This window comes from Poecilia reticulata, chromosome 16, assembly GCF_904066995.2.
Source record: "Poecilia reticulata chromosome 16, P_reticulata-male-v2, whole genome shotgun sequence".
Taxonomy (NCBI): Eukaryota; Metazoa; Chordata; class Actinopteri; order Cyprinodontiformes; family Poeciliidae; genus Poecilia; species Poecilia reticulata.
The window spans coordinates 13726533-13751626 of NC_088845.1; the positions used below are offsets into that span (position 1 = coordinate 13726533).

Below are 25094 nucleotides of genomic sequence, written 5' to 3' on the forward strand. Positions count from 1 at the left end.
GGTCCTTCAGAGTACATAAAAATAAATAAATAAAAATCAGAGGTGAATTTGATCACCTCTTCTTTGGATTATTGCCCTACTGGAGGTTTCAGGATTTCCTGCCAGATGGCAGATTTCATAGTTTCAACAATAACAGAAATTCACCCCAGTCCTGAAGAAACAAAGCGGCTTCATATCATCACTCCACCACCACCATGCTTAACTGGTGGTATGTTTTGTTTCCAGAAGACACATACCTTCAAAATAGTTGCACATCACCCCCATCCAAACATCTTTAGGATTATCTAGATGTTTCTTGGTAATTTGAGAACATTTCAAATATTTTGGTCAGCACTGGTTTTGGTATTGAAACTTCTAAAAGTGCAATTTTACTTTGTCTCTATATGACTGTCATATTTTATGAAGCAAAGTGATGCAAGCATGGTTTAGATGTTATTCTAGGTTATTTTGTGACCTCCTTGGTGAGTTAGCATTGCTTTCTACGAGTAAATGTTGTAGGCCAGATGTTCCTGTGAATGTCCCAATATCCTAGGAAATGGCTCTGCAACTCTTTCCAGACTAATATTTGATTTCTTTAAGAGAATGTTCTCTTGGATTTTTTTCGGCCTAGAAAACCTCAAAAATACAAACATTTAAATAAGGTTGGGGAGGAAAAAGGTGCATTTTTTTTCTTTTCCACAGAACTTTATGTAATTGTGGGGGGGGGGAGGGGATGAATAGGCATAAAAATGCACAACTAATGCTGTCTGGACAAGCTGTGACAGCCCCTGAAACAGCCTGTCCAAACACACAAAACAAGCAGACATTCACAGCTGCTTCAAACCAAACAGCACTATAAATTAAGATGACTTCACCTAGCAGACAATACTTGGTGTCTAGAGAAAGCGTAATGGCTGCTAGATTCTCACTGAATGTTAAACATGCATAGAAACACCACTGTTTCATGGTACATGTACAGAAATGTAAACGTCATCTACTGCAAATACCTCATATTAGAATTAACATTTAGAAGCATTCTAGTGTAAAATTCAACCCACTGATATCAGCTGCTACTTGCGCAAAGTAAGAGCTTGCTGTATTAGCGTCATTGCTGATTGTATTTGTGTTCTTTCAGCCACCTAATGTGTAATGTGCAGCAACAGGTAGGAGAGGGGCTGAACTTATCTGTACAGCTGGCAGAAACTACACCAGAACGGTCATGTGGAAAATGAGGTGGTTTTAAAACTCAACTTTATGAACCTGTGGAACCAGTGAGTGAAACCCAATTATTGAAGTATGACTGATCGATTCATCTATCGGGACATATATATTTTAAAAATAAAAGTTAAATACTACAGCTTTAACACTTGTAATCACTCTAATTATATAGTGTAAAAGATGCGTGTGTGACACATGGAACCACAGAAATTAAAACAAGACCCAGGTTTATTAAGAAGGATTTCTAATCTCTCATTAGATGCACTATCAGACTACAAAAGCTTAATGATACAGTAAAGTCGATAAAACAAATGTACAAGGAGCTAAAATTAAATCATTGATTATAAAATATTAAGAAGGCATTAAAAAAGCAAAACGGGAAGGAAATCAGTTTCTGAGGCGAGTTCGGCGTGACGTGCGGGAGATGGGTGTCGTCACTTTGGGGGTCTCACTCTCTGCCATGACAGCATCTGAAGGAAGAGAAAAGCTTAGTGAGACATTTCTGCAGAGTATTTCATCTTGGGTTCGAATTTCTTTTTCCAATTGATTTTTTAGATGTTTTTAGAAAATCATGTCAAGTTGATATAAATAGAAATAAAAAGTGAGATGGTTGCAGACAAATTCAGCCCGTAAAAAAAAAAAAAACTCCCAAAGAAGAAAATTTGAAAAAGTCATAAAGCAAGAATTCAAATATAATCATTTAACATGATGTGAACCATAAACTAATCAAAAACTTTACAAGAAATCATTCCCAAATTAAAAAGTACTGAATAGATCAAGTTTCTGAAAATGTTTACACCCACATTAAAGGTTCTAAGGGAATTTATAGTAGATTTTATGCTACCATTATTAGCATTTTTACAGGCATTACTTATTATATATATATATATCAAATTTTACCGTCAAGGTCTGCTCTGCCTGTGGATCTTGAACTACTTCTTAGCTAATAATAAGAAGTAGTTCAACACAGTGGTGTTGCTGCATTTGGTCCAGTAACTCTGAACTCCATTGTTCTGACCTGAAGGAACTTCTTTTGATCAAATTTTATTCGTAGCACCAATTATAAAAATACAGTAAACAAAAAACTTTGTTGGGTAATTAAATGAGCACAAAAGCTTCGTTAATGAGGTGCCAAAAGAAGTCAGAATTATTAAATTAATTTATTCAATAAACAAACAAAATAGTTATCTGGCATCTAATTTGGACAAAATACTTGAACATTTATGATGTTTAATGGTCAATACAATAAAACTAGCATGTTAAATCATTAAATGAAAAAAAAAAGAAAAGAAAAAAATGTCAATATGGATTTTATTTTCAAATTACACAAACTGAAAATATTCTAAAATAAACCCTGGCAGTCTCACCATCCTCATCCTCCTCTTCGTCGCTGCTGAAGCTGATCACTGGTTTCTTAGACTTGCGTGATTTTTGAGGAGTTACAAAACTGTCATCGCCGTGGCTGGAGACCAACGACTTTGTTTGACCTGTAGGAGGAAAAATATTTCCTTGGTCACAGTCAGTTTTATACATATTTCATTAATTTAGGAAACTAAAACAGTAAATTCAGACCTCTCCTTTTCTGACGGCCTCTGGTGGGCAGCAGTGTGCGACTGCTGGTTGTCTCTGAAGTTCCTTCTTCCCCTTGGTTCTCTTCCATCTCAGGACTTTCTACGTTCTCCAAGCCCCGGGTGTGAACCGCTGTCAGCCGCTTCTCAAAGTCATCTATCTGGGCCTGATTGAGATATTTATGATTACTACAAGAATAAAAATAAATCTCATTAAATAAAGCACACGTGTAGCTTAAATGAGATTCAAACACCTTAAATTGAGGTTTGGCTCCACGACGAAGCTTGGCTGTGATGGTGAGCAGAGGCTGGTAGACGCCGGATTCGGTTAGCTTGTCGCTGTAACATTCCCAGCATTCCTGCAACCTCTTAAAGCCACGCTCACACATGGAGAGCAGGGACAGGGACATGGCCAAGTCACACCACTGGCGCTCGGTTCTGCAGAGACAAGAGCATGAAATGAGAGGATGAAGGATTAGAAAATAAACCTGATTAGCAACATAATGCACAGTAATTCTAGACTCTTGAACAAAAAAAACAAAAAAAAACCTCATTTCTGATAAACATGTCATTGCTCTGACATTTGGACCTAATCTCATTTCCAGGAACCTTTTATGTCCAAATTCAGTTTTCCATTATATAATATAAAATGTCCTTCCTTTGAGCTCTGCGTATGGATAAAGAATGACTCAGAGGCTGAAGCCTGGCCAGCCCAGTCATTGCATCTACTCTCAAACTACACATGAGGCCGTTTCCATGACAAAAGCACTGAATAGGAAGATGTCAGCGTACATGACTGGTGAAGCGAACTGTGAACTTGATTTAATTGTTAAACTCTCTTTCTCAGAGTAAAAAAAACACCTACTAATTATCCACACATCCACCCCCACATCTCACACAATAAAATGCTGTAGGACAGCTCCAGAAATTAGGAGTGAAACTATTCGGAAGAAAGAAAACATGAAATCACGCAAAGAGGCGGCAGCAGGAAAACGAGGCAGGTTGTACTCACTTTGCAGTCCGGAAGCGCTGACACAGTTTCTCCACCAAAGATTCAGTTTGCCTCTCTTTAGTGATGTAGGAGAAGAGCTGTCTGTGAAAACACCCAAATCTTCATTTAGCACTTTCAAAGCTTCAAATGCTTCTGTCCAAACTAGGGATGAAACGATTAACGGTGATTAATCGATGACTGAAATCGACTAATTTAGTAATCAGTTGTTAGCTGGAGTATACAGACTCAAAAAATGCAACTTGGTTTTAAAAAAAGCAGTAATTGAGACAAAACTGCACAGAAAAATTTATACATTTTGCACCTTTGCATTTAATTTCAGCCAAACCTCCTCAAGTGAGTTTTAGCTTCACCCAGTTCAGATTTATTACAACAATGCTGTTATTGAAGTTTAGGCAATAAAATATAAAATTTCTTATTTAAAAAAGGAAGCGGACTATTTTTTTTATTAGTATCCTTTAATGTATTTCTATTGTACTATGGAACATAAAGTCTTACCACAGTTTGATGCAGATCTAAATGTCTGCTTGGTTATTTCTACAAGAATCAAGGGGTGTGAATACTTTTACAAGGCACGGAAGTGAACAAACAAAAGAGTTTCTGTGCCTCTCACTTCATGATGGTGTTGAAGTCCTCGCAGCTCATTCCTCTCTCTGGATCCGAAAGGCGACTGATGATGTCTGGCAGCAGGTTGTAGATGGCGTTGTCCTGATGGACGACAAATAACGTTAAAAACCTTTCAAAGCCGCCAGCTTCCACTACACCTTCTCTGTGTGTGCGTGTGTGTGTGTACCTTAGTGGCCAGCTCATTGAAAAAGTTTAGAGCCAGGCTGGTGATGTGCGGCTCTGGGTCAATTAGCAGCACAGCGACCTCACTGACTTGGCCTTTGACCTTTAGCACATCCTTAAGGACCAACTGAGTAAGAACCGTCACAGCCGTCTGCCTCACAGATGGGACCTCATCACTCAACCTAAACATGGCAAAGAGAGGGGAGGAAAAAAAAATGAACTTAACGATCTGAGAGTCAGTTCTTTACATTTTTGACAATAATAAAAAGAAGCAATCAGCAACAGAAGCCAATTTAAAAATCAATGTTCAAGACGACAGGCAATGTGCACAGTTGTTCCCACAAACAGCTCAGTTTTGGCACAACCACAAACAATTTACATACCAGATAACATCGCTGCTGGCCTTTTTTGGCTCTTCAAGCAAGAGCTTCAGATCATCTTCTCTGAATTAAAATGCTGGCATCTGTCCAATTTTTAACTCGACACTCCAACTGTTATATTTCTTGAACATTTAAATTAAAGTTTTTAGAAAGAATGATTTTTTTTTTTTTCCAAAAATATTTAGGGCAAGTGTATAAAAGTTCACAAAAGCATCTTTGTAAAAATGCAATGAGAAACCTAGAATTATATGACATATGGTCATTTTCAGCTAAATGGAGCTGCACTACCAGGCCTATTGATAAGATGCAGTAAGTAAACGCAAAAGGAAAGTCACTTCTTATCAGCTTTTCTTCGAATAAAAAGGTAAAAGTCATCCAAAATCTAAAAGTGACACCTTATTGGCTGGCTGCTTACAATGGGACTGGACAGGTTGCAGTGGGGCAATCAGAACCCAATTTAGCTTTACCCTCTACCAAAAAACCAAAGAACAAAAGCAACTCATTTCCCATTTCTCATTTGCACCAAAGAGCAGGACTCCTGGCAGAGGATCACACACTTGTACATGCCACTTCCACATGCCAATGCAGAAGCTTACAACAGCAGTGAACAGGGTAATTAATTCTTAATGCGCTTATCAGGAGGCGCCAGGGCAGCAGCCTTGAGAACAGTGGAGGTGTTGGTGTGTGGGAGACAATTAGGAAAACTAGGAAATGCTTATCGTGTAGGAAACACTGAGGGCAGCGAAGAATTAGAAAAGAAAATGTTCTACATGTCAAAACACCCCAGTGTGAACGTTATCTCCTATTATAATTAAAACGGCACTTCATCAAACAGAACAACTTCAGCCTCTCAGTTGGCTGAAATGTTTAAGTGCTTTTTAAATGCAAAGGCACAAACCTTTGGAGAACGCGTGACTTTGCCCAAATATTACCGCCGTCTCCCCGCTCAGCGTAATTACAAGCTGCTGGTCAGAGTGGTGATTAGGCCGTTTGTCGTCTTACAGCGGCCTTTTTCCAATGTGGTCTGAGGCTCCGCCCAGGTTCGTGTTTGGTAATGATCCCCTTTCTTAATCTTTGAAGGAATATTAGCCAGTTGTCATGGCAACCTCCAGGGTCCAAATATAAAGCCCACTATCAAGAGTTTTTGACAGCATATAGATCATCTAAAAGTTTATTTCCCACTATCCCCCCCACCCAAAATAAATAGAGTAAACTTTTCCCATCATGTGGCTCAGTGGAGCATTCTGACGGTGGTAACGCTCCAGTGGTTGAGGGGAACGTCACACTGAAAAGCGGTGATGGGATTCGGATGGAGAAGGCAGGAGTGTACAAGGATGTGTGTCAGTGGGTGTTTGCGAGGAGGAAAAGAAGAAACTTCACTCGCAGAACACCCACTCACATGACCCATCGAGTGGAAGCATTTTCCTTACGATCTTTGATGAAACTTTTAAAAAGTTTCACCATAATGATGGTGTGGATCAGCTGAATTATTTATGCAACAACAAGCATTTGAAGTTTTTTTATTAGCAACTGATGCGGCTAAACAGGACCTACCTTGCATACAGATTCTGGGTCCAGGGCTCCAAAATATTTGGAAAACGCACCGTGAGGTCTCCCAACGCTATGATGGAATTGGCCCTGACGACCGGGAGAGAGGAGCGCTCCAGCACCGTGAAGATGAGGCGGATGTTGTCTTCACACACCGATGGGCTGAAATGAGGGCAAAATAAAAGCATTAAATTGAATACATTATCTAAAGGAGTTGGATTATTAACTTTCACGTAGGGGTAGGAATATCAACGTGTGCAGGATTAGAACGATGTGAAGATCCAATCTGCTCAAACAGAGACTGTGGGAATGTCTAGAAGGCCATTTTAGTTATATTTTAGGATAAATAGCTTCTGGTTTTAACAGTTCCCTTGGTAATAGTTCCTATCAGTTCAGTTACAGCAACATTAATAAATACAAAGTTTCAATTGCTACAGACTGTAAGCAAGAGCAGTTGAAGTACACCAAAACAGCAAAAAGTGTTAAATATAAATGTACTTTTTCTTTAGAGAGGCTTCCTTTCACCGTTATAAAGTCAGTTTTATCTCGACTACATTCAGAATTAAATTACAAGGAATCCTCCCCTCCAGCTACTTCCCTAATGGATGTCGTAATTAAACATCTTGCAGCCAATTTCCAGTCTTCAGAACGGTTCAATTTAACTTATTACAAGTTTGTCAGATTCATTGGACTATCAGGATTGTATCATGGGGTCTGATTACACTCTCCACCACAGACACAAAACAACAGAAGGGAAAAAGCCTCCATCTTACAGCATCAGTACAGCAAAGCTCAATGTGTAAAATACTCAACATTTGAAAGCTTAATTTAAAGCTAATGAACTTAATCCTTTCAGCTTGTAAATAAACATCCAAACACTGGGTGCATTGTGTATTTTAAACGAAAAACTTCTTTTTCTTTCTTGGATGTATAATGTCAAGATTCTGGGTGTATTTGAGAGGGTTATGACATTCTTAAAAAAATAAGAAAAACATTACTCCTACTAAAAATAGTGCTAACATTTATGTCAAAGTAAAGATGAGAACCAATGAATTTGTTCACAGCAACAATTCCATTCTATTTTCATTGTTTTACAAATTTATGTGTCAAGTGGTATACCACTGCTGTTCATAATTGTTTTAAATAACACTTCCACGATAGGCAAAACAGTTTGAGACTCAGTTTGCCTCTTGTCTTAAGAATACCAACATATTAAACAACGGCTCGACACAAGTTGGAAAAAATGGTGCAAACTGATGAAAAAAATCCTTAGAAATGGCGACTGGCTCAATTTTCCCCTTATATAGTGATGCTTATATGATGGAAAATTGTAATGTTCAAAACATTTTTTAAAACCTCCCGTCGTTCCATCTGATATCTGACAAAACATTTCCACACCCAGGAGTCATCCTAGCCGCTTAATTAATGTCAATGGGAAAGTCTAAAAAGTTACCAAACTAATCACAACTTTACCAAAGAGAAAAAAAGATTTGAGCTTAACTATACTGTTTTTAAAGAAAATACAAGGGATAGAACTAATGACAAAACTGGAAACAATATGTACAAACTTGGTATAACCTGGAGTGCAAGTATTACAGTTTTGCAACAATTTTAAAGAAATCAAGAACATGGTCCATTAATTCGATAATAGAAAGTCAACTTTTATTTTTTATGCTACAGATAAAAACAGTTTGTCATAAGTCTTGCTAAATTTAGTAGAATCTCTCAATTGTTTATTTCACAAAACCTTCTTACCAATCTGTGAACTATGGAGATTTGAACAAGCTGATATTAATTGGTTAATTCATCAAGCTGGAATGAATATTGTTCATAGCTTCCCCTCTGTTGCCTATAACAGTTTTACCTGAAGAGTGATTTTTACCTGAAGAGTGATGGGTGGGGCTCTCCAGTTTCCTCTCCAGGACATGTTGTGTTTTCCACAAATATTATAAAACAGCTTAAATTGCCTTTATTTTAGAAGATAAAACTTTTTTTTGCTACCAGGTGACAAGTAGTTCACAGCAACAATTGAGGAAGGGACATCAATATGATGAGTTGTCATCCTGGCCGTTAAAATTGAGAAAAACTCGTCTCATTTTGTTAAAAAAAAAAAAAAAATAGTATGATAAAATATTGGTGGTTTTTAAGCCTTAGTTCTTTGAAATATTTGTATATCTTGGAACCTATGGAAAACTTAAAATGTTAAGTTTTAAGAACCACACTGATATGTACTCCAATTTTAATAAATAAACCTAATGTCTCTCTCAAACACATATCTGGCATGCAAGATACATCAATGGAGAAAAATGAAAAACAAACAGTTCAGTTTCATAAAAAATATATTTGTAGTGAAGAAAAACAAAAAAAAAAGTGTGGAAATTTGTTTTCACACTGCAGTTTTATTTGTCCCCCATATACTATTCAGACCTGGTAAACACAAAAATTAAAGTCCATACCTTGCATGCTTAGCAACCTGCATTGTGGGCTTACACCAAGACATCAGAGCTAAACAGATGGGCAGCCTAAATGGCAGAAGATAAACTAAACTCAAAGTTTTCTAGAACAGACAGATGGAATAAAGGTGCCCTACTGTCCAAGGTTAAGAAAATGGTGTAGCGGGTGTGTGTGAATGTTTATTCAGCAGTGTTATGTACCTTATCATCATGTACTGAGACAGTGCCAAACAGGCAGCAGTGGTGAGCTGAGGGTGGGAATAGCGTCCTGGAGAACTGCAGACTTTCACCAGCAGAGGAAGAAACGCACTCAGCAGGTTGTCCTCTAAACAGATTCAGGGATAATAAATGAAATCGATTTAAACGCAGCTTGAAATGATGCAGGAATAAAACTGGCAAGAGCTTTTATTTACCAGCCAGTAATTCTGTTTCACAGATTTTTCTGATGAGCTCTGCTTCGGTGTCTTCAGCAGACGCACCAATCAACCCGAGCTCCTCTTCCATGGCACTTTCATTGGCCAGCTGCTGCTTTAAGAAAAAAATAAATTAAATAAAGTCAACACTAAATCAGCTCCATACAAACTCAAAAATGCCTCTAAAGCCTATTTTAGATTTAAATAAGCTGAAACCTCAATTCTCAATTTCTGTTGAGTCATTCAGATATTTACCTGAAGAAAAAGTAGCTCATCTGGTTGTTTATTTAGACTAAATTTGACTCAAACACAGGAATCTAAAAGCTTTTAGTTCACCTTTTTTCATTCAGTCTGTCTTTTCATTTTTAAACAATTATAGTAAACAGACCTAGAGATAAAACATTTTATTTTTTCAAAACTGTTAATATTCTAAGTCATACTGTTAAGTGCTAATAAAGCTTGGCTGTAATTGAACGTTTCTAAATGTATAGAGCATAGAAATGCCACACACTTAAACTCTCCTCCATTCATTGCTGAACTGTGCAATTGTTTTGCGTCTACCCACTGCTATGGTTGTGGGCTCAGCGTCTCAAGCATGTCCCTCATTGTTCAGTTTCTTCACAACTTGTGCAAAGGTTAAATGCTTATACTAACTCCATTTGTTCAAAAACAAAAAGAAGTATGCCCACTATGCACAATTCAACATTAAACACCATCTCTCCTCCACTATGAAGCTCAGTCTTGTATTTTCATGAGACACTAAAGAAGTAACCGAGATGAGCTTAGAAATTACAGAACAAACTCCCACGCTAATTAAGGGAACATTTATCCTTTCTTCTGAAGGACTGAATAATTAAGAGCCGTCACTCATCTGCCTGTGTCACTAAAATGAATCTCATCATCAAGCCACCCAGTAGAGACCCACTGATTTGGAAAGTGTCTCATCTCACAGCTGTTTGGATGAGGTTCAGCTTCAACTTTTAGATAGGATTAAATCATCCATAGAAGCACTTTAAGTGATCTTTTCCAAATAAAACAGATTATTGTGTATAAAAACCTGGTTGGAGTTCATTAATGTTTAGTCTGATATGGATTTTAATCTAATTACCAATCAGGTTATTATGACCAACACAGTTCAACAAACAAAACACATAATGATAATATAAAAACAGCCCAGTTAATATTAACAGTCATTCCTGTAATCATTCATTTTAGGCGTGTTGCTGGACTTTAACAGCAATAAAGTATTTCTAGCAGGACATTACAAATGCAGCTTTTGTTGCGAGTGAAAAGCCATTATAAGCCATGTTATAGAGGTGTTGTGACTGTGATTAAGCCACATCATTGCTTGATGGTGCGGAAGCCAACACTTGGCTTTTGTTTATTGATTTCTCCTCTGCCGTTAACAATTACTCTTGTAGTGTCCAAATCATTTACTCAGTTTAAGATATATTAATTTTGTGAACTGGATTATAGACTTACCAACTGTAGTATTGAGTAGAGCTGAGACATGAAATTGTTCAATGCATATTTTATATTTAACAATTGCATTATTCTCACAATGTAGTTTCAATTTGCCAAAACAAACTTTTTTTTTAATTGCCATAAATCAAATATAAAATTTCCAGAAGTGACATACATTATGGATAACAAGTAATTTTTTTAACACTTTCTAAACAAATAGTATATTGATCTAAAAAAATACAATTTGGAGTGAAAATATATTTTAATACAATAATGAAAATAAAGCTCACACTTTTGGCTCCATCTCTTCAGAATGAGTTAAAAAGTGATTCAGACTAAATTTGACTTCTATTGTTATTATTGAACTTTAATAAAATTTAATTTACTCGACACAATAACGTTAAATGTAGCTTTATCATCTTAGGAGTTTGTATGACTTCAGAGCTTTTGTAGAGTTGTTCTACTCTGTTGACATGCTGCAAATCTATTTCACAATAGAGAAAATAGAATTACCATTAAAAGCAGGAAATATTAGAAGAATTGTGGGATTTTAAGTTTCTTTTTAGTAAATTAATTTAAAGTTGCACTATAGAAAAATAAAAAAACAATTCAATTGTATAACTTGTCTGATGGTCTAATTAGATATTACATAACACTGGCATGCATTAACCCTTACAAAATGGCAGAAAGTAGTTTGAACACAACCATAATTAGTGGGTTTGGCACCCATTTCCCAAGAACTCTGTATTGTGTTGTGTGGAACACCTGTACAGTTGCTCATTACCTTAGCTTTACTGCCTGGGCCTTTCTCCTTCTCCTCCCTCTCCTCTGTCTCTCCTCTCCTCCTCCGCAGCTCAGCGCTCACACTGCGCTCAAGATGAGACACCTGCCAAAATGCAACGCATCCGCAGAGCGCCAGCAGCTGGGCCAGACACACACAGTTCACTGCAGGGGAAAAAACATGTGGCCATGTGTGATTAAGGGTGCGCTGAGAAACGGCAGGAATAAGTAGACGGCAGGCACTTCGTAGACACCAACATGGTAGACAACACGACTAACCTTGTTCTTCTTGGTCATTGGAGTCATGAGATGCATCATGGATTTGGCAAACATCCTTGTTGACTTCACCGCCTTCAGCAATCTGATCAAGTAAGAGTCGAGCGCTTCTCTGGAGCAGCCGGGAGCACAGCTGGTCTGGGGACTCGGCCAGGAAGTAGATGAGACGGACGGCCTGTTCCATAAAGCTCTGCCAGTAAGGGTCTTCCATCACCACACCTTGGGCACAAACAGTGGAGACAGAAACATTAGAGGAAGAAACCGTGTCTGGTGGAAAGAATAGGGGGGGAAAAAATCCAAGGGCGCATTGTTTACCGTCAGCAACAGCCTGTGTAAGGCAGGTGAACAGCTGGTGGTCCTGGGGGAGTCTGAATGGAGCTCCTTTTGATTGCTATTGGGTTGACAACAAACCATAACAGGACAGACTTAAAGGTTCAGATGTAATTAGTCAAAGTCTGGGCTTTAAGGTACTCTTACCATTACTTTTTATTTACAATGCTTTGTAAAACTATTCACATAACTAACCTTTTCACATATTGTCTTAGAAAAGCAACAACAAACGGATTTTTTTTTAGGGGTTTTGTGCAATCAACCAAAACAAAGTGGTTCATAACCATGAAGTGGAAGAAAACATTGTTTTTTGTTTTTTTTTAAATGTTTTTACAAACAAAACTCTGCTAAGTGTGCCTGTATGTATTCAAAATAAAACCATTTCCAACTTGCTTCCTAAATCACAGAACTAAGAGTCCACTTATATGTAATTTAATCCCAGTATAATCACCGTTCTGTGAAGGCTTTGAAAAAAAAAAAAAAAAAGACATCAGTTGAGTGTTACATTTTTTATCTTCGACAAAATCTTGTTCATGTAAACTTACCCTGACATGATCAGTGATACTGCAAATGGTGATCACTGTATCTCTTGCGAGAAGAAAGTCTTCAGTCACTTTTTCTCCCAGAGCCACAGAACAAAGAGTGTCCAAGTTACTGAGCACCACTTCTCTCTCTGCCCTGTTGCAATTGCAAATGGAGATACTTGTTGAAAACTAGGACTAGCGTACACATTTCAGAATACCAAATTATCTCGTCTTCATGCAAAGTCGGGTATTAACACTGCCCCACATGACCTCGGCTGGTTTTACCAGTTCTAGGCTGAGCCCAGATATTACATGTAGGAGGACGGGTTAGGAGAAGCACACAAGGTTTAATAGGTTATAAATGCTGCTGATGCTGGATGAGGAGAAGAGGCAGCGTGGGTGGACTGCAGATACTCTTTACTCTCTCACTCTTCCCCAAAGCAACCATATTCTTGGAGGTAGATGGAACGGGGAGAACATATTTTACATATATAAAGATATGTGTATGTATAAATAAAAAACAAGATAAAAAGGTCCTGGCAAGAAGCCTAGTTTTATGATCGTGACTTCAATTACAATGAAGAGGAGCAGAGGCTGGGCTTGTTTTCTGACTAATGAGGATTTGCAGAATGTCAAGTAGCTGAGACAGGACTGAAATGTAAAGAGAAGAGCTGTTATTCAGGCAGGAATAGCACCAATTTTCAATGTATTTTTAACGCAAACCTGCTCAAATCATAATGGCAAAATTTTCTCCCCATCAATCCGACTGTGCTAAACATCAGGGCAATACATCCGAGCACACGTGAAATAACTGTTGGGCGTTGAAACAGATAAAATGTCATCAAAAGAAACAATTGACATTTGAGTTAAAGTGCAGCTGAAATGTAAACCTCAATTATTCCTCTGACATGCTGATCTTGTTTAGCTTTTATACCTGCTAAAAAGCATAGATATGATTCTAGGTAAAGATGTACACTTATTTGTAGGAAAACTAACATAAAATAAGGAGGAGTCAGTAAGCAGAAACCTTGTGTTTTGGTTGATATTCAACCTTTACTGCATTTTCTATGACTAACTACCATACTAACTTTGTGGTACTCTAAACAGATGTTATATAAATTAAATCTGTTATTTTAACTGATTTTTAGCACTACCACAAGAAAACTGCACTTTTTTCCACCAAAATGTTTGTTGTATTAAAAGACAATAAAAGTGTTAAGTAATTTACCGTGCTGCCATGCCCAGCAGTAACACTGCAGCTCGTTTGTGTAAGACGGAAGCTTCTCGTTTACCCGTAAATCTCTCCCATAAAACCTGGATTACGGTGGATTGGAGATTGCTGCCACTGCTGAAGAACTCCTGCACCTACGGAGACATTTACCGTTACAGCTCCCTGTATGTTTAGGGACCAAAAATCTTTCTGCAAATTTTCCCAAATTAATATTTTGTCACATTTAGACATTGTTCATGATCTTGGAATTACAGCACTGCTAATTAATCCAATGATTCATATAATAATTACTCACAATTTCCTCAAGACACTGGATAGTACCCAGAGATGCATCCACCATGAGCTCAGAGAGACTGTCGACGAGAGTCTGTGCTTTCACCCTGTTAAAAAGACCAGACGGCTGGTTTTTCATTTGAAAAGAAAAACACAAAACACTGAAAGCTTTTGTTGCAAGGCAGAATAATATCCAACAGTCAACCAGACAAAATAATTTCATTCTGCTCTACTCCTCCAAAAATATCCAAGCAAATAGACGATTATGTGCTAACAGACTAAATCGTATAGCAAACCACCAAAGATTTGTGTTCTAAGGTTTATAATATACACAAAAACAGCTAGAGGTATAGTCAAGTTTAAGTGTTGAATAATTTCTAATCTTTAAAAAGAGATCTTGACGAACATTTCCATAGGAAGCCTAAAGCTTCTTTGAACTTTGCTTTCATAGTTATTTCCATCCTGAATTAATATTAAAAATTATAGTCTGCCATGTAAATATAATATAAACCTCAGCACACGACTATATTTAAAGTGGTTAAGCACAGACCTGACTGTGTCTCCTTGCGGGTTCAGGTACAGGCGTCTGTAGGCTTGAACGACAGCATCTTTAATGGCAGCATCCGTTGACCACACCAGAGGCAACATCTTCCTCACGCCACTGACAGAGTTGGCAACACTGAATTCGTGCACCGTCACACAAAACTGCACTGCTTCTTGGACGACTTTAAGCAGAATAAGAAAACAATAAATAAACATGGAATTATGAACTTTATGCAAACAGAATCTACTCAAGAATTTGGGAAAGTAAAATGAAAGATCCCGTGGTGAAAGTGGACATCTACCTGAAGTTGTTTTCAAATAGAGCATGTTGTTGATGACAGATATTGCTTGTTCCACTTGTAAGGAAAATGTCTCCATGTTTCTCAGGTACTGCACCAACATCTCCTGCTTCTTCAGGTCCCCCTCATCTCCCTCTTTCTCTCCCTCTTTTTGTGGGGTTGGTGGCAAATTCTGATTGGCATCTGAAGCATCTTCATCAGAGCCTGGGGCAAACAAGAGGTAAATCACCCAGTCAGTGGGGGCTCCATGTTTGTTTCCTGCAGGTGCAATGGGGGAGCTTGCCGATTTCTGAAGGGTGCTGTGAACTCATCATAGGTCTCCAACACATTCAACATACCCTACAGTCACCAACAATGTGTCTAATAAATACAGTATGTGGCTTTATGGTGATACCAGTCATTACGAACAGTTATAAAAAAAAAAATAATAATAAAATAGGTCAACACCCACACTTGACATGGTAGTAACAGAAGAGACATTTTTACACCTAGGCGTCAGATTCTTCACAACAGGAAAAGGTGGTTGTTTTTATGGTAGAAGGGGAAGCTTGTTAAAAAAAAAAAAAAAATTGTTTTCATCTAGGGTCCTGGAGATTATCAATCAGGTCAGTGGTTTAACAGTCATTGCTGCTGTTCAGGTAGTTTCCCCCCATGCCCCAAGAAGGCAAAGAAAATTGTTTATAGTTCACCGATTACTTATATCAAAGTCTACTTATTGAGGTCCAAAAATAGTACTTTATGATACTGCATATTTAAGAACTGCTGAGTGTTGTATATGATATATTTGTGCCCTTATTTGCTTTGCAGCATATTGCTAACCTGGTGTGACTCTAGTTCTTCTCGCGAATGGATTTTATAACTTTTTCTGAAACTTCTCTGTTGAGCCTCAAACAGACATGATGGATATTTTTGCAGAATTGTTTTTTGTGCCTGTATAATCTCCAAGCAGTACAAGCTTTGCCACCCACTTTCTTACAGGATGTGAAATGATGTCAAAGGTTCATCACTTTACCCATAGTATTTCCTGTTATTGATTCACAGCCATATTCACAATAGACTTCTTTTAGGGTACTATTTTTGCATTTAGATTTTATGTAATCACAATCATGTTTTTATAAAATATTTTACCACATAGAAAAGAAAAATTAAACTTTTATTTTCTTGGGGGTACCATGTCTGACTCGGGGAGTTATTGCATCATCCACAGCTGCCAGCGAGCCACCAAGGCACTCATTGCTCTCAATTTATAATCTGCTGCTTGAACTGAGCATTTTCTAAGGCTTCAGCCTAATAATTAAGTAACCATTTACCTTTTCATATTGTGTGAAAAGCAGTTATACACGCTACATTTAGAACAAAAGAGGAAGAAGAAAAAAAACGGGAATAAATGGAGGTAGAAACTTGCAGGACAATTTCACAGAGCTGCTATTATAAAACTCCAGAAAATTACAACCCAGGTCAACTAGTAAATGGTTTGGTGGGTTGTGGTTTTGTTTATGTGCAGATACGTTCAGATTTCAGTGAAGGGATGTTTGAGAGCAGAGTGAACACTTTTGAGTCTTAGTTGTGTTGTTTTTTGTAACATTACATGCAGCCATGTCAATATCATAATGCTTTCTAGAGATGTGCCGATCAGGTTCTTTCCTGCCGATACCGATCACATAATATATATATATATTTTTTTTTTTAAATCAAACACTACCGGTTACATTATGTGGAAAAAGGAACCATGAATTTACCTTAATTTAGACAAAAACTTGTTTTTAATAACTTTTTCCAAGAAGAAAACTAAACAAAACAGGCATTCTGCAAATTGTACTGCTATCAGTAATACTATCTTTAACAGACTGATTACATATGAAGGCTCTGAAGAGGCTAAATAATGCAAAGAGTCAAAATAAAACCTCTCAACATTGCCAAAAAAAATTCAAGTATAAAACTTAACATTCAAAGGCAAATACAGGATCCATTACAATAAACAATCCTGAGTTATTGAATGAAAACTTCCTGATAGCATGGCGGCTAGCTGATTACTGCTAGTTCTGAGTGGCTGTTTCTGACTGAGCGGAGTAATTATGCAGAGCAGGGAGGAGATTGATTATTTTTTCAGAGATTATCTGTCTCATGTTAGGACAGCGAAAGTTTTAATACGTATGTAAAATGTATTTTTTTAGGTTAGATGCTGCAGCTTTAAGCAGAGGTTCGGTGTGAGAGTCACTACCAGGTGGAGCAGAAGCGGCGCTCCGTCTGTGAAATATTACTACCTGTAGCGCGTAGCAGCGGTTCAACAGTGAGATCAGAACCAGCGTCTTACATCGCAGCTCGAATACTGAAATAATTTTGTGGGTTATTGGTTTAGCTTTCTGACCGTCATGCTAATCCGGGTGAGTGTTTGTAGCTGTGCGCTGCTTTACCTGCTATCTGATCCTCCATATGTCTTTTTTACTGCAGTGAGCCTCGATGTAGCCAAACTCCGTCAAGTATGGCATTGTTTTTATGTCGTATTAGCTTCATTGTGTTGATGCATTTTGACGTGCTTCAATTTTCCGCCGCAACACGCAAACTTCCCCTTTCACTCAGTGCATTATAGTTCCACATTGCTTAGGATTTGTTGCTGCGTGTTTGCGCAGTGTGAAGGAAAGAGGAGACCAGCTGCACAGGCAGACTGCGAAATGAGAAGCAGGTGATTGGTTTGTTTGATCGGCAACAAGAGACCGTGATCGGCGATCACCGATCATACACTTTTTCACGAAAATTGGCCGATTATGATCGGTGGCTGATCGATTGGCACACCTCTAATGCTTTCCCATCGTAACATATCAGTGTAATAAAATTAGTAGAGAAACTCACTTTTCTAGTCAAAGTTCTTATTCTTATGGCAGACAGGTGCATAAGTGGAAAATAAATGTCTTTGTAATTGGGCTGTCAGACCATCAACACGCATTTCTGACGTTGCATTTGAGTCAACATGAAAAATGTTTAACTGTTAATTAAATTACTTGTTTATAATCTGAGATGACATTAACTGGTGGTGCAGGCAGTGTGAAGTGAAGCATAGCTTAGACGAAGGCTTGTGACAAATTACACTGTCATGTAGGCTAAAAAAATATGTAGAAAATAAAAAAACTGGAAAAGCGCAGCAAAATGTTTATCTGGAATTTGAGAGAACGCTTAATGAACTATTCATTTTTGGGCCAATAAGTATGCACTTAACTCATTATAGAGTTTAAATACTCATATTACAAATTGAGCTAAGGTGAGGCTTTCAAACAGAAGAACATTTCACTAAAGCTCAAACATGTTTGATGGCTAAATCATGTTGAAGGGCTGTACCTGTGGTTTTGATGCAGTGCACAAAATAATAATTAATAAAAAATGAATTAAAGTCATGTCCAGATTTTTCATTTGAACCCCAAAATCAACAGGTCTGATCAGAACAGAAATTCAACACATGAAGTAACAAGGTGTTCCAGCGGAACAACGACAAACACACAAAACTGGCTAAGGAACGGATACTGAAGGTCAACATTAAGCAGGACATTTAACCAAAAATATTGACTGGTGTATGCATATATTTGAGCTTATGTTTTTTTACAAAGTGGATAAAAAAAAGTTTACAACTCAAATTCATGCCCCCAATTTCTGTTAAAAAACAGAAGGGTCGAGGGTCCCGGTTGTCAATCAGTGTTGCTTCCTAAGTGGACAGTCTGATTTCACAGAAGTTTGATTTACTTGGAGTTATGTTGTGTTGTTAAAGTGTTCCCTTTATTTTTTTGAGCAATGTATATATATATAACACTATTACTATGCACAAGAGAACAAATATAACATTATTTGTTCTCTTGTGCATTTTGGAAACCATTTTACTACTTTTATTAAAATAAAAAGAGCTTTTACCTTTGAAAATCAAGCCCAGCGTGTCCATTAAATTCTCAGGGGTGACTGTGGACAGAGAGGCAAACATCTCTGATTCTGGGAACCAACTGTGAGCTTTTACGCAAAGCTTCACAGCATTCCTGCAGAGAGAGGAGCACAGACATTTTACTTGACTAATTCTAGGCTGTGTGACAGACCAGATCCATGAACAGCGTCACTACCCATCATCCTCTACTAGTTATTAGCATCACCTGTATTTGTTGACACGGAGGTACTGAGCTATCTTCACTGCAGTTGCTCTGTCGTCATCTTCTGGTTTTTCGTCCTCCACCTCCCCGCCTTCCTCGTTCTCTTCCTCTTCTTCACTTGTGGGCTCCAGGGTTGTCCTGACAGTAACAAGGAGCTCAGGCTCCATGGCAGCCCACAGCTCAGACGCCTTGATCACTGCGACTGCAGCAAGGAAAAGGAATATATACATACATTTATTATATTTCACTAGCAGCTAGTCGTGTAAAAGCGCCAAAGACACATTTGAAACCAATGTATTGAAAGATTAAAACAGCAACAGAACAGATAACTGTGTTTTTCTCAAATTATGTGAACTTATTTCTGAAGTTGAGAAAAATGTTAACATTTCTGTTCAGACAGCAGCACAGAGACAATTAATTTAGGATTTTATCTTGAAATTTAATTTAGAGGAAAAGGCAATCAGTACTGCTGATGTGTCATAATTCAAGCTAAAAACCATTACTGTCTTAGCTCATTTGCATGAATATTTTCACTAATTACATTTCAAATTATTAAAAAAATGCCAGACATTAAGTGTGAAAAAAACCCAAAAAAACTTAAGATTCAAAGTTAGACCTTTAGGATTTCTTTTAATCAGCACATATTCATGTGGTGGGTTTGAATCAGCCCTCAGATTGTTAAAAGTAACAGCTCATGGATCACTGAATGGCGGCAAGACCAAAGTGGGCTTCTTGCATCAGACACCCACACAATGTAAGCTCTATTCCTGAGATTACTCCACTGTGACTCTAAAGGAATAATTTGGATTGAGCCAAGTCTCTGTCGGCAGGCCCTTACAGCAGAGCAGAAACCCTCCTCTGCACTACCAAGATTACCTGCCATTCAAAGGCAACAAGAAGCCAACACTCATTCAGTGAGCTCACATTCGCCTTGGTTTCATCACTGGGCAAAAAATAAATAAAAAATACATGCATGATGAAAGAAATCTAACAGAAGCAGAGAAATCTGAAGGACTATCACAGAAGCTGTAATTACCAGGTGCTTTTCCCTCCAGCTTCTCTTTCATTTCTCTGAGTTTTGCCGTTTCTGTTTCCAAAGGTTTCTTCAGATCTGCACTGCTCAGCTGAAAGACAAGAACAAAGCTTTGTGTTGCAAAACTTGAAATATTGCTTCTATTCACAGTTTAAAATCACACCAGTTTGAATTACCTTGCAGCTATAGGGATTGTGCGCAATGAAAGCTGCCAACAGCTGGATGGCGCTCTTCACTGCATTTATCGATTTGTCCATCAGGCGCCCAACGGCGAGCCCCATCACCTCACTGTACCTACACAGGGGCAGCGCCTGAACACACACACAAAAAACTTTTTTACCACCAGCTTTTATTAGTTTGTCCTAAAGTTTCAGTTTTGTCCTGTAGAAAAATGTCAAACATTTCATATTTAAAATACAATTTAAAACTCCGTCTGTTTCAGGTACCAAAACATGGCAACACATTGTCAGAATAGCTGGGGAAAAGCAAGGGGACCAAAAATTGAGCCTTGTGGAACACCATTAGTTCAATCAAAGTATTTCATAAAAGCAACGTACCTTGCTGTTGACAATTCGTGTGTAAACTTGGAGCACACGTGCTCTGACATGGGAGTGTGTGTCATGAAGATGTTCCTGCAATATGTCAAAGAAGCGGTCGCGATCGGCTCTGCCAGACTCATCCAGCCCGTCGCCACATAGGACTCGCACAAGAATTTCTCCAAGCACCTCGCAAACAGCAACACGCATTGTGTGGCTCTAGAAAATAAATGCAAATTAAACTGTTTAACATATGAAGTAATTTTTTCCCCCTCTACAAAGCGGAAAAAGTAAAGATACAAGATGAGTCTGCCCTCAGATTACCAAAGACGACAGTCACAGCTCAACGAACAGCAAAGAGAGCTGGGTGAACTTTTTGCCTTCTGCACACACACATACACCACACACACAAACACACTGTCAGCATCAGCCAAAGCAATTACTCCGCAGTAACTGTAGAGGAATAATTCTGGCTGAGCTAAGTCTCTGTCGGCAGGCCCTTACAGCAGAGCAGAAATCCTCCTCTGCACTGCCAAGATTACCTGCCATTCAAGGCAACAAGAACCCAACTCTCGCTCAATGAGCTCATATTCGCCTTGGTCTCATCACTGGGCAGAACATGAATGAAACAAAAACAAACAAAAACTCTGCCAAGCTGCGCAAGGGAGGCAGAAGCTGCTGAAACAACAGAAGGTGTTAGAGATTGTCCCATATTTGTACTTGGAACATAATGAAAACAAGCTATTGGGTGAAAACGTGGGTGCAAATGAGGCTCCGTATGAGCTATATTGCAGGTTTTATCTGTATAATTTGTCATTAAGGAACAGGTATAGGCTGGTTATGTATATCTAGGTACACCATGATGTTTAAAGTCACTGCTCCAAATATTTTCAATATAATTTGAAGTTGTTTTAATGAGATGCCAGAGAAAATTGTTGCCAGCTAGAAATAATTGTTGAAGTTTGGTTTTAAAGACAAGCAATTAAATCATAAATATGGTTTTTCATCGTGATGCAGTTTCCCTTAGTGTATTTTAAGCCTGGCGGACCACCAGGCTTCACTTGTGCCCCCAACAGGCTAAGCATTTCTTATTTAAGTCTTTTTAAAATGTTTGCATTTTTTACGATTTTATAGTTGGTGTTCAGGTATTAATCTTCCAATCTTTCAATAACACATAATTATCAAGTGATATTTTAAAATTTCCTATCAACTTTAAACATTTTTTAATTCAAAAACACGATGGGCCGCTGGGTGAATGATTGCCCCAGCGCCCAGCCACCGGGCTTAGCAAGTTTTCTGGGGAAAACCTTCATGATGTGAATATTGTAACAACATTTTGTTTTTACACAAGATTATCAAATTACAAGAGTCTCATAAAGACGTCAAAAAATGCATTGTTCAGAACACAAACCTCTCCTTCCAGGTGAGTGATGAGGACACTAATGTTGGGGATAATTAATTCTGGTACCAGGCCACTGAGTTCTGACAGAAAAGAGGCAAAAGCTTTGACACCAGAACCTTCCCTGGCAAGCTCTTCACTTGACTTCTGACCAATTTCCCTGAAGGAAAAAAAAAAAAAAAAAAAAAGTTTCAAAATCGTATCTCAAATAAAACTGAAGTTTAAAAGCATCAGCAAAGAAAAAATGTACTGACCTTATCACTTCTCCAATAATTGCCCTGACTCCGTACTCTGTGCTCCACACAGACACAGCTTGTGCAAATACTGAGGACAACTGCTCAAAGTGTTGCAGCATCTGGATGACCTTTACACTGGCACCTGAATGAATTTAGATAGCAATATTTAAAACGGAACAAAAAATTTTAAACAGCAAAGATTGCCATGTTGTATGAACTACATTCACAAAATCCCAGGCAGCTGGGAAACAAACCTAAAAGGTGGTTGTATTTGGTGATCAGTAAGCCAAGAAGGTGAATTATGCAATCTCTTGTTGGTTTGTTCTTGACATGACTGATGGTTGGATTTTCCAATAACTTGTAGCAGCAACAAGTCACACAGCTGTGAAGAATTTAAGATGAAGTTTTAATTTTGTTCATCTAAAGGCATGGGATAGGATCTGAGCCTGGCCCAGAGCTAAATTGACATTTAAGTTTTACCTGATGAACTCCTCTTCCACCAGGGAGAGGCTCCAGAGAGAACGGATGTCCAGCTGAAGGAGCTGGACAAGAGCATGCAGAACCCGCTCTCTCTCAGAATCCCACTGCAGCAGTCCTTCACCACCTTTACCTTTTTTACTACCCTGTTGCACACAAAGAAAGCAATGTCTTTCAACTCTAAATGTATTGGACTCTAATGGTTCCAAATGGAACATAAAAAAAAAAAAAAAATTAAATAACCATAAAAAATATATCCTCAGATTACCAAAGATGACTGTTCATATCTGTCAAACCTTCTATAGACACTACAGCCTTTTGTCAGCTGATACATAAACATTCACACTGAGACGAACAAGAAGTTACACAATGTTTGACATCTTCTACATATCCCACGAAATTTCTCATCATGGGTATAAGTTACAGAAGATGGAAGTTTGACTATAGGTGAGCCCTTACAGCAGTGTAATAAAACTCAATCACACTACCAAGACTACTCACCAAACAGCTGACTAAGAACCACAGTTTCTAAGTGTGATCAGATCATAAATAATGCCAAGGTTTCATCACTGGATATGGTCACATGAAGAATACTCAAAAACAAAAGTCACAGACTGTATCATTTAGCCACTAATAGCTTTACCTTTCCAGGTGCTGTGACGATACTTTGTCTGTAGGAGACACTTTCAAGGCTCTCCGTGAGTTTACACAGCAGGAAGACACTCATTTTAACAGCATTTAGTTTTTCTTTGCGCTCCGCAGCTGAGAAGGTGGTGGAGGTCAGAGCTGTTGGCAGGGAAATAGCCAGATCACTGACCACTGAAAGAGAAAGAAACCAGTTAATGAATCAAAGGGCTAAAAGAATGACCATTTAAAAATATATATTTAACGGCCTAACCTTTAACAAGTAATTCCAAGGTATCCTCTTTTACCCCAAGCTCCAACGAATTAAAATGCCTAAAAATTAAAAGACAATAGCTTTGTACTACTATTATTGATGGTAATATTTACAAGAATAACATCGCAAGTACTTACTGCAGCACACTGTAGCCTGTGTCAAAGTGTTCCAGTATACATGAAGGGCCTTGGCTTCGTAGTCCCATCTTGAATTCTGATGCAAACAAGTAAACATTTATTCACACCTGGTTTCAAAAATGAATGTAAAAACCTCAAAACATGAGCGGAATAAAAGAGTGGAGAACAGAAAAATACTGTTAGGAATCTTCACTTTAAAAGCTGAGGTAAAACATATCTTAAGTTTTGTATAGGAGATATTAAATGCACAAAATACACCAACAACATTTGATTAGAGAACACAAAAACTTGGGGAAATGGATCACAAGTGACAAATATCTAATGCTGTCACAAAGCAGGTTGTCTTATTCAAACAAGTTTATTTCTAAATATTTTGTCAAACAGGAATAACAATACACAGTGTAGTTCTGTTTTCTACCTTTACTTTTTAAAATTAATACAGGTTGTCCATTTGTTCACGATCCGTAAGGAGCAAGAAATGGAAGAAACATCGTATTTCAATCATCACATCCAATGAAAAATACTTACTATTGAGATGGGATGGCAGTTGTTTTGCTGGCACCACATCTTGGACAACGTACTGATTAATACCTCCCGTTTTAACCAGGTCTCCCACACACACTGGCACAAAAAAGTCCCACGACATCTCTGCGTAACAAAGACAACTCTAAATTCATCAAAACTTTGACTAACTCAGAAAAACCAGTAAGCGCGAACGTTACGGTCACTTCCGAATGTATTTAACTCATTGTTAGCACTGGTAGATGAGAGTACTAAATGCATTTGGGTACATAAAGTAGAAAATAAAACCAAGTTAAAAGTAGTCCTGTAAGCTGAGAAAAAACTAAGTTGTTGTGTGTGGTTCAAGCCACTAATGCTACTGAAGCTAACAAGATAATTAGCATAAACGTTAGCCTAAAACTCACTAGTCTTTACTTAAGTTTTAGGCGGACATTGTGTCAGAATGACCATGTTTACAACTCTAACAAGGTAAAAACAACGTTACCTCTTTCCGTGGCAGCACGTTAAGGTACTTAAAAATCTCTTAGAGAAAATTGCCTGCCGTCTCCCTTACCACCGTCCGTAAACGGTTTCCGTCTGGAGTTTTTTTCAAATTTACAGCCACCGCGCGCCAAAACAGCAAAACGATGACGCATATCGCGTCAGACCTCGTTTT

The 25094-nt window shown here is 38.1% G+C and overlaps 1 protein-coding gene and 3 non-coding genes across 6 annotated transcripts; all 4 read right to left on the reverse strand.

Moving 5' to 3' along the window:
• Nucleotides 1–1407: 1407 nt before the first annotated feature.
• ncapd2 (non-SMC condensin I complex, subunit D2) lies at nucleotides 1408–25086 on the reverse strand. 3 transcript variants are annotated; one of them, XM_017309720.2, is made up of 32 exons: nucleotides 24924–25084; nucleotides 24446–24565; nucleotides 23918–23993; nucleotides 23781–23839; nucleotides 23526–23701; nucleotides 22886–23028; nucleotides 22660–22787; nucleotides 22424–22547; nucleotides 22182–22329; nucleotides 20792–20989; nucleotides 20411–20545; nucleotides 20238–20325; nucleotides 19205–19403; nucleotides 18975–19093; nucleotides 15081–15281; nucleotides 14786–14960; nucleotides 14258–14342; nucleotides 13960–14096; nucleotides 12753–12885; nucleotides 12193–12268; nucleotides 11881–12096; nucleotides 11606–11766; nucleotides 9358–9472; nucleotides 9146–9269; nucleotides 6498–6653; nucleotides 4568–4745; nucleotides 4388–4482; nucleotides 3778–3858; nucleotides 3020–3203; nucleotides 2770–2932; nucleotides 2565–2684; nucleotides 1408–1667 (listed from the first exon to the last, which is right to left on the reverse strand). In XM_017309720.2, exons 2-32 carry the CDS (start codon nucleotides 24561–24563, stop codon nucleotides 1585–1587), a joined length of 4194 nt encoding a protein of 1397 aa, XP_017165209.2. In that variant the 5' UTR covers nucleotides 24564–24565; nucleotides 24924–25084; the 3' UTR covers nucleotides 1408–1584. The 3 variants fall into 3 exon arrangements, with proteins under 3 accessions (XP_017165209.2, XP_008429679.2, XP_008429678.2); XM_008431457.3 differs by having other exon boundaries at nucleotides 9358–9469; nucleotides 24924–25080; XM_008431456.3 differs by having other exon boundaries at nucleotides 24446–25086.
• LOC145547778 (small nucleolar RNA U85) lies at nucleotides 19867–20150 on the reverse strand. Its single transcript, XR_014084096.1, has one exon. It is a non-coding gene; the product is annotated as a small nucleolar RNA U85 (small nucleolar RNA).
• LOC145547776 (small nucleolar RNA U85) lies at nucleotides 21081–21384 on the reverse strand. The gene has a single exon (XR_014084094.1). It is a non-coding gene; the product is annotated as a small nucleolar RNA U85 (small nucleolar RNA).
• Nucleotides 23137–23457, reverse strand: LOC145547777 (small nucleolar RNA U85). Its single transcript, XR_014084095.1, has one exon. It is a non-coding gene; the product is annotated as a small nucleolar RNA U85 (small nucleolar RNA).
• Nucleotides 25087–25094: the final 8 nt, after the last annotated feature.

What these genes read in the sequence shown, in the direction of transcription:
- ncapd2 (XM_008431456.3), bottom strand. Translation starts at nt 24,563, where the DNA reads ATGTCGTGGGACTTTTTTGTGCCAGTGTGTGTGGGAGACCTGGTTAAA. An exon ending in CACGAATTGTCAACAGCAAG is followed by an intron (nt 20,546 to 20,791) that starts GTACGTTGCTTT and finishes GTGTGTGTTCAG; the next exon opens with GCGCTGCCCCTGTGTAGGTA. An exon ending in ACAATCCCTATAGCTGCAAG is followed by an intron (nt 20,326 to 20,410) that starts GTAATTCAAACT and finishes CTTGTCTTTCAG; the next exon opens with CTGAGCAGTGCAGATCTGAA.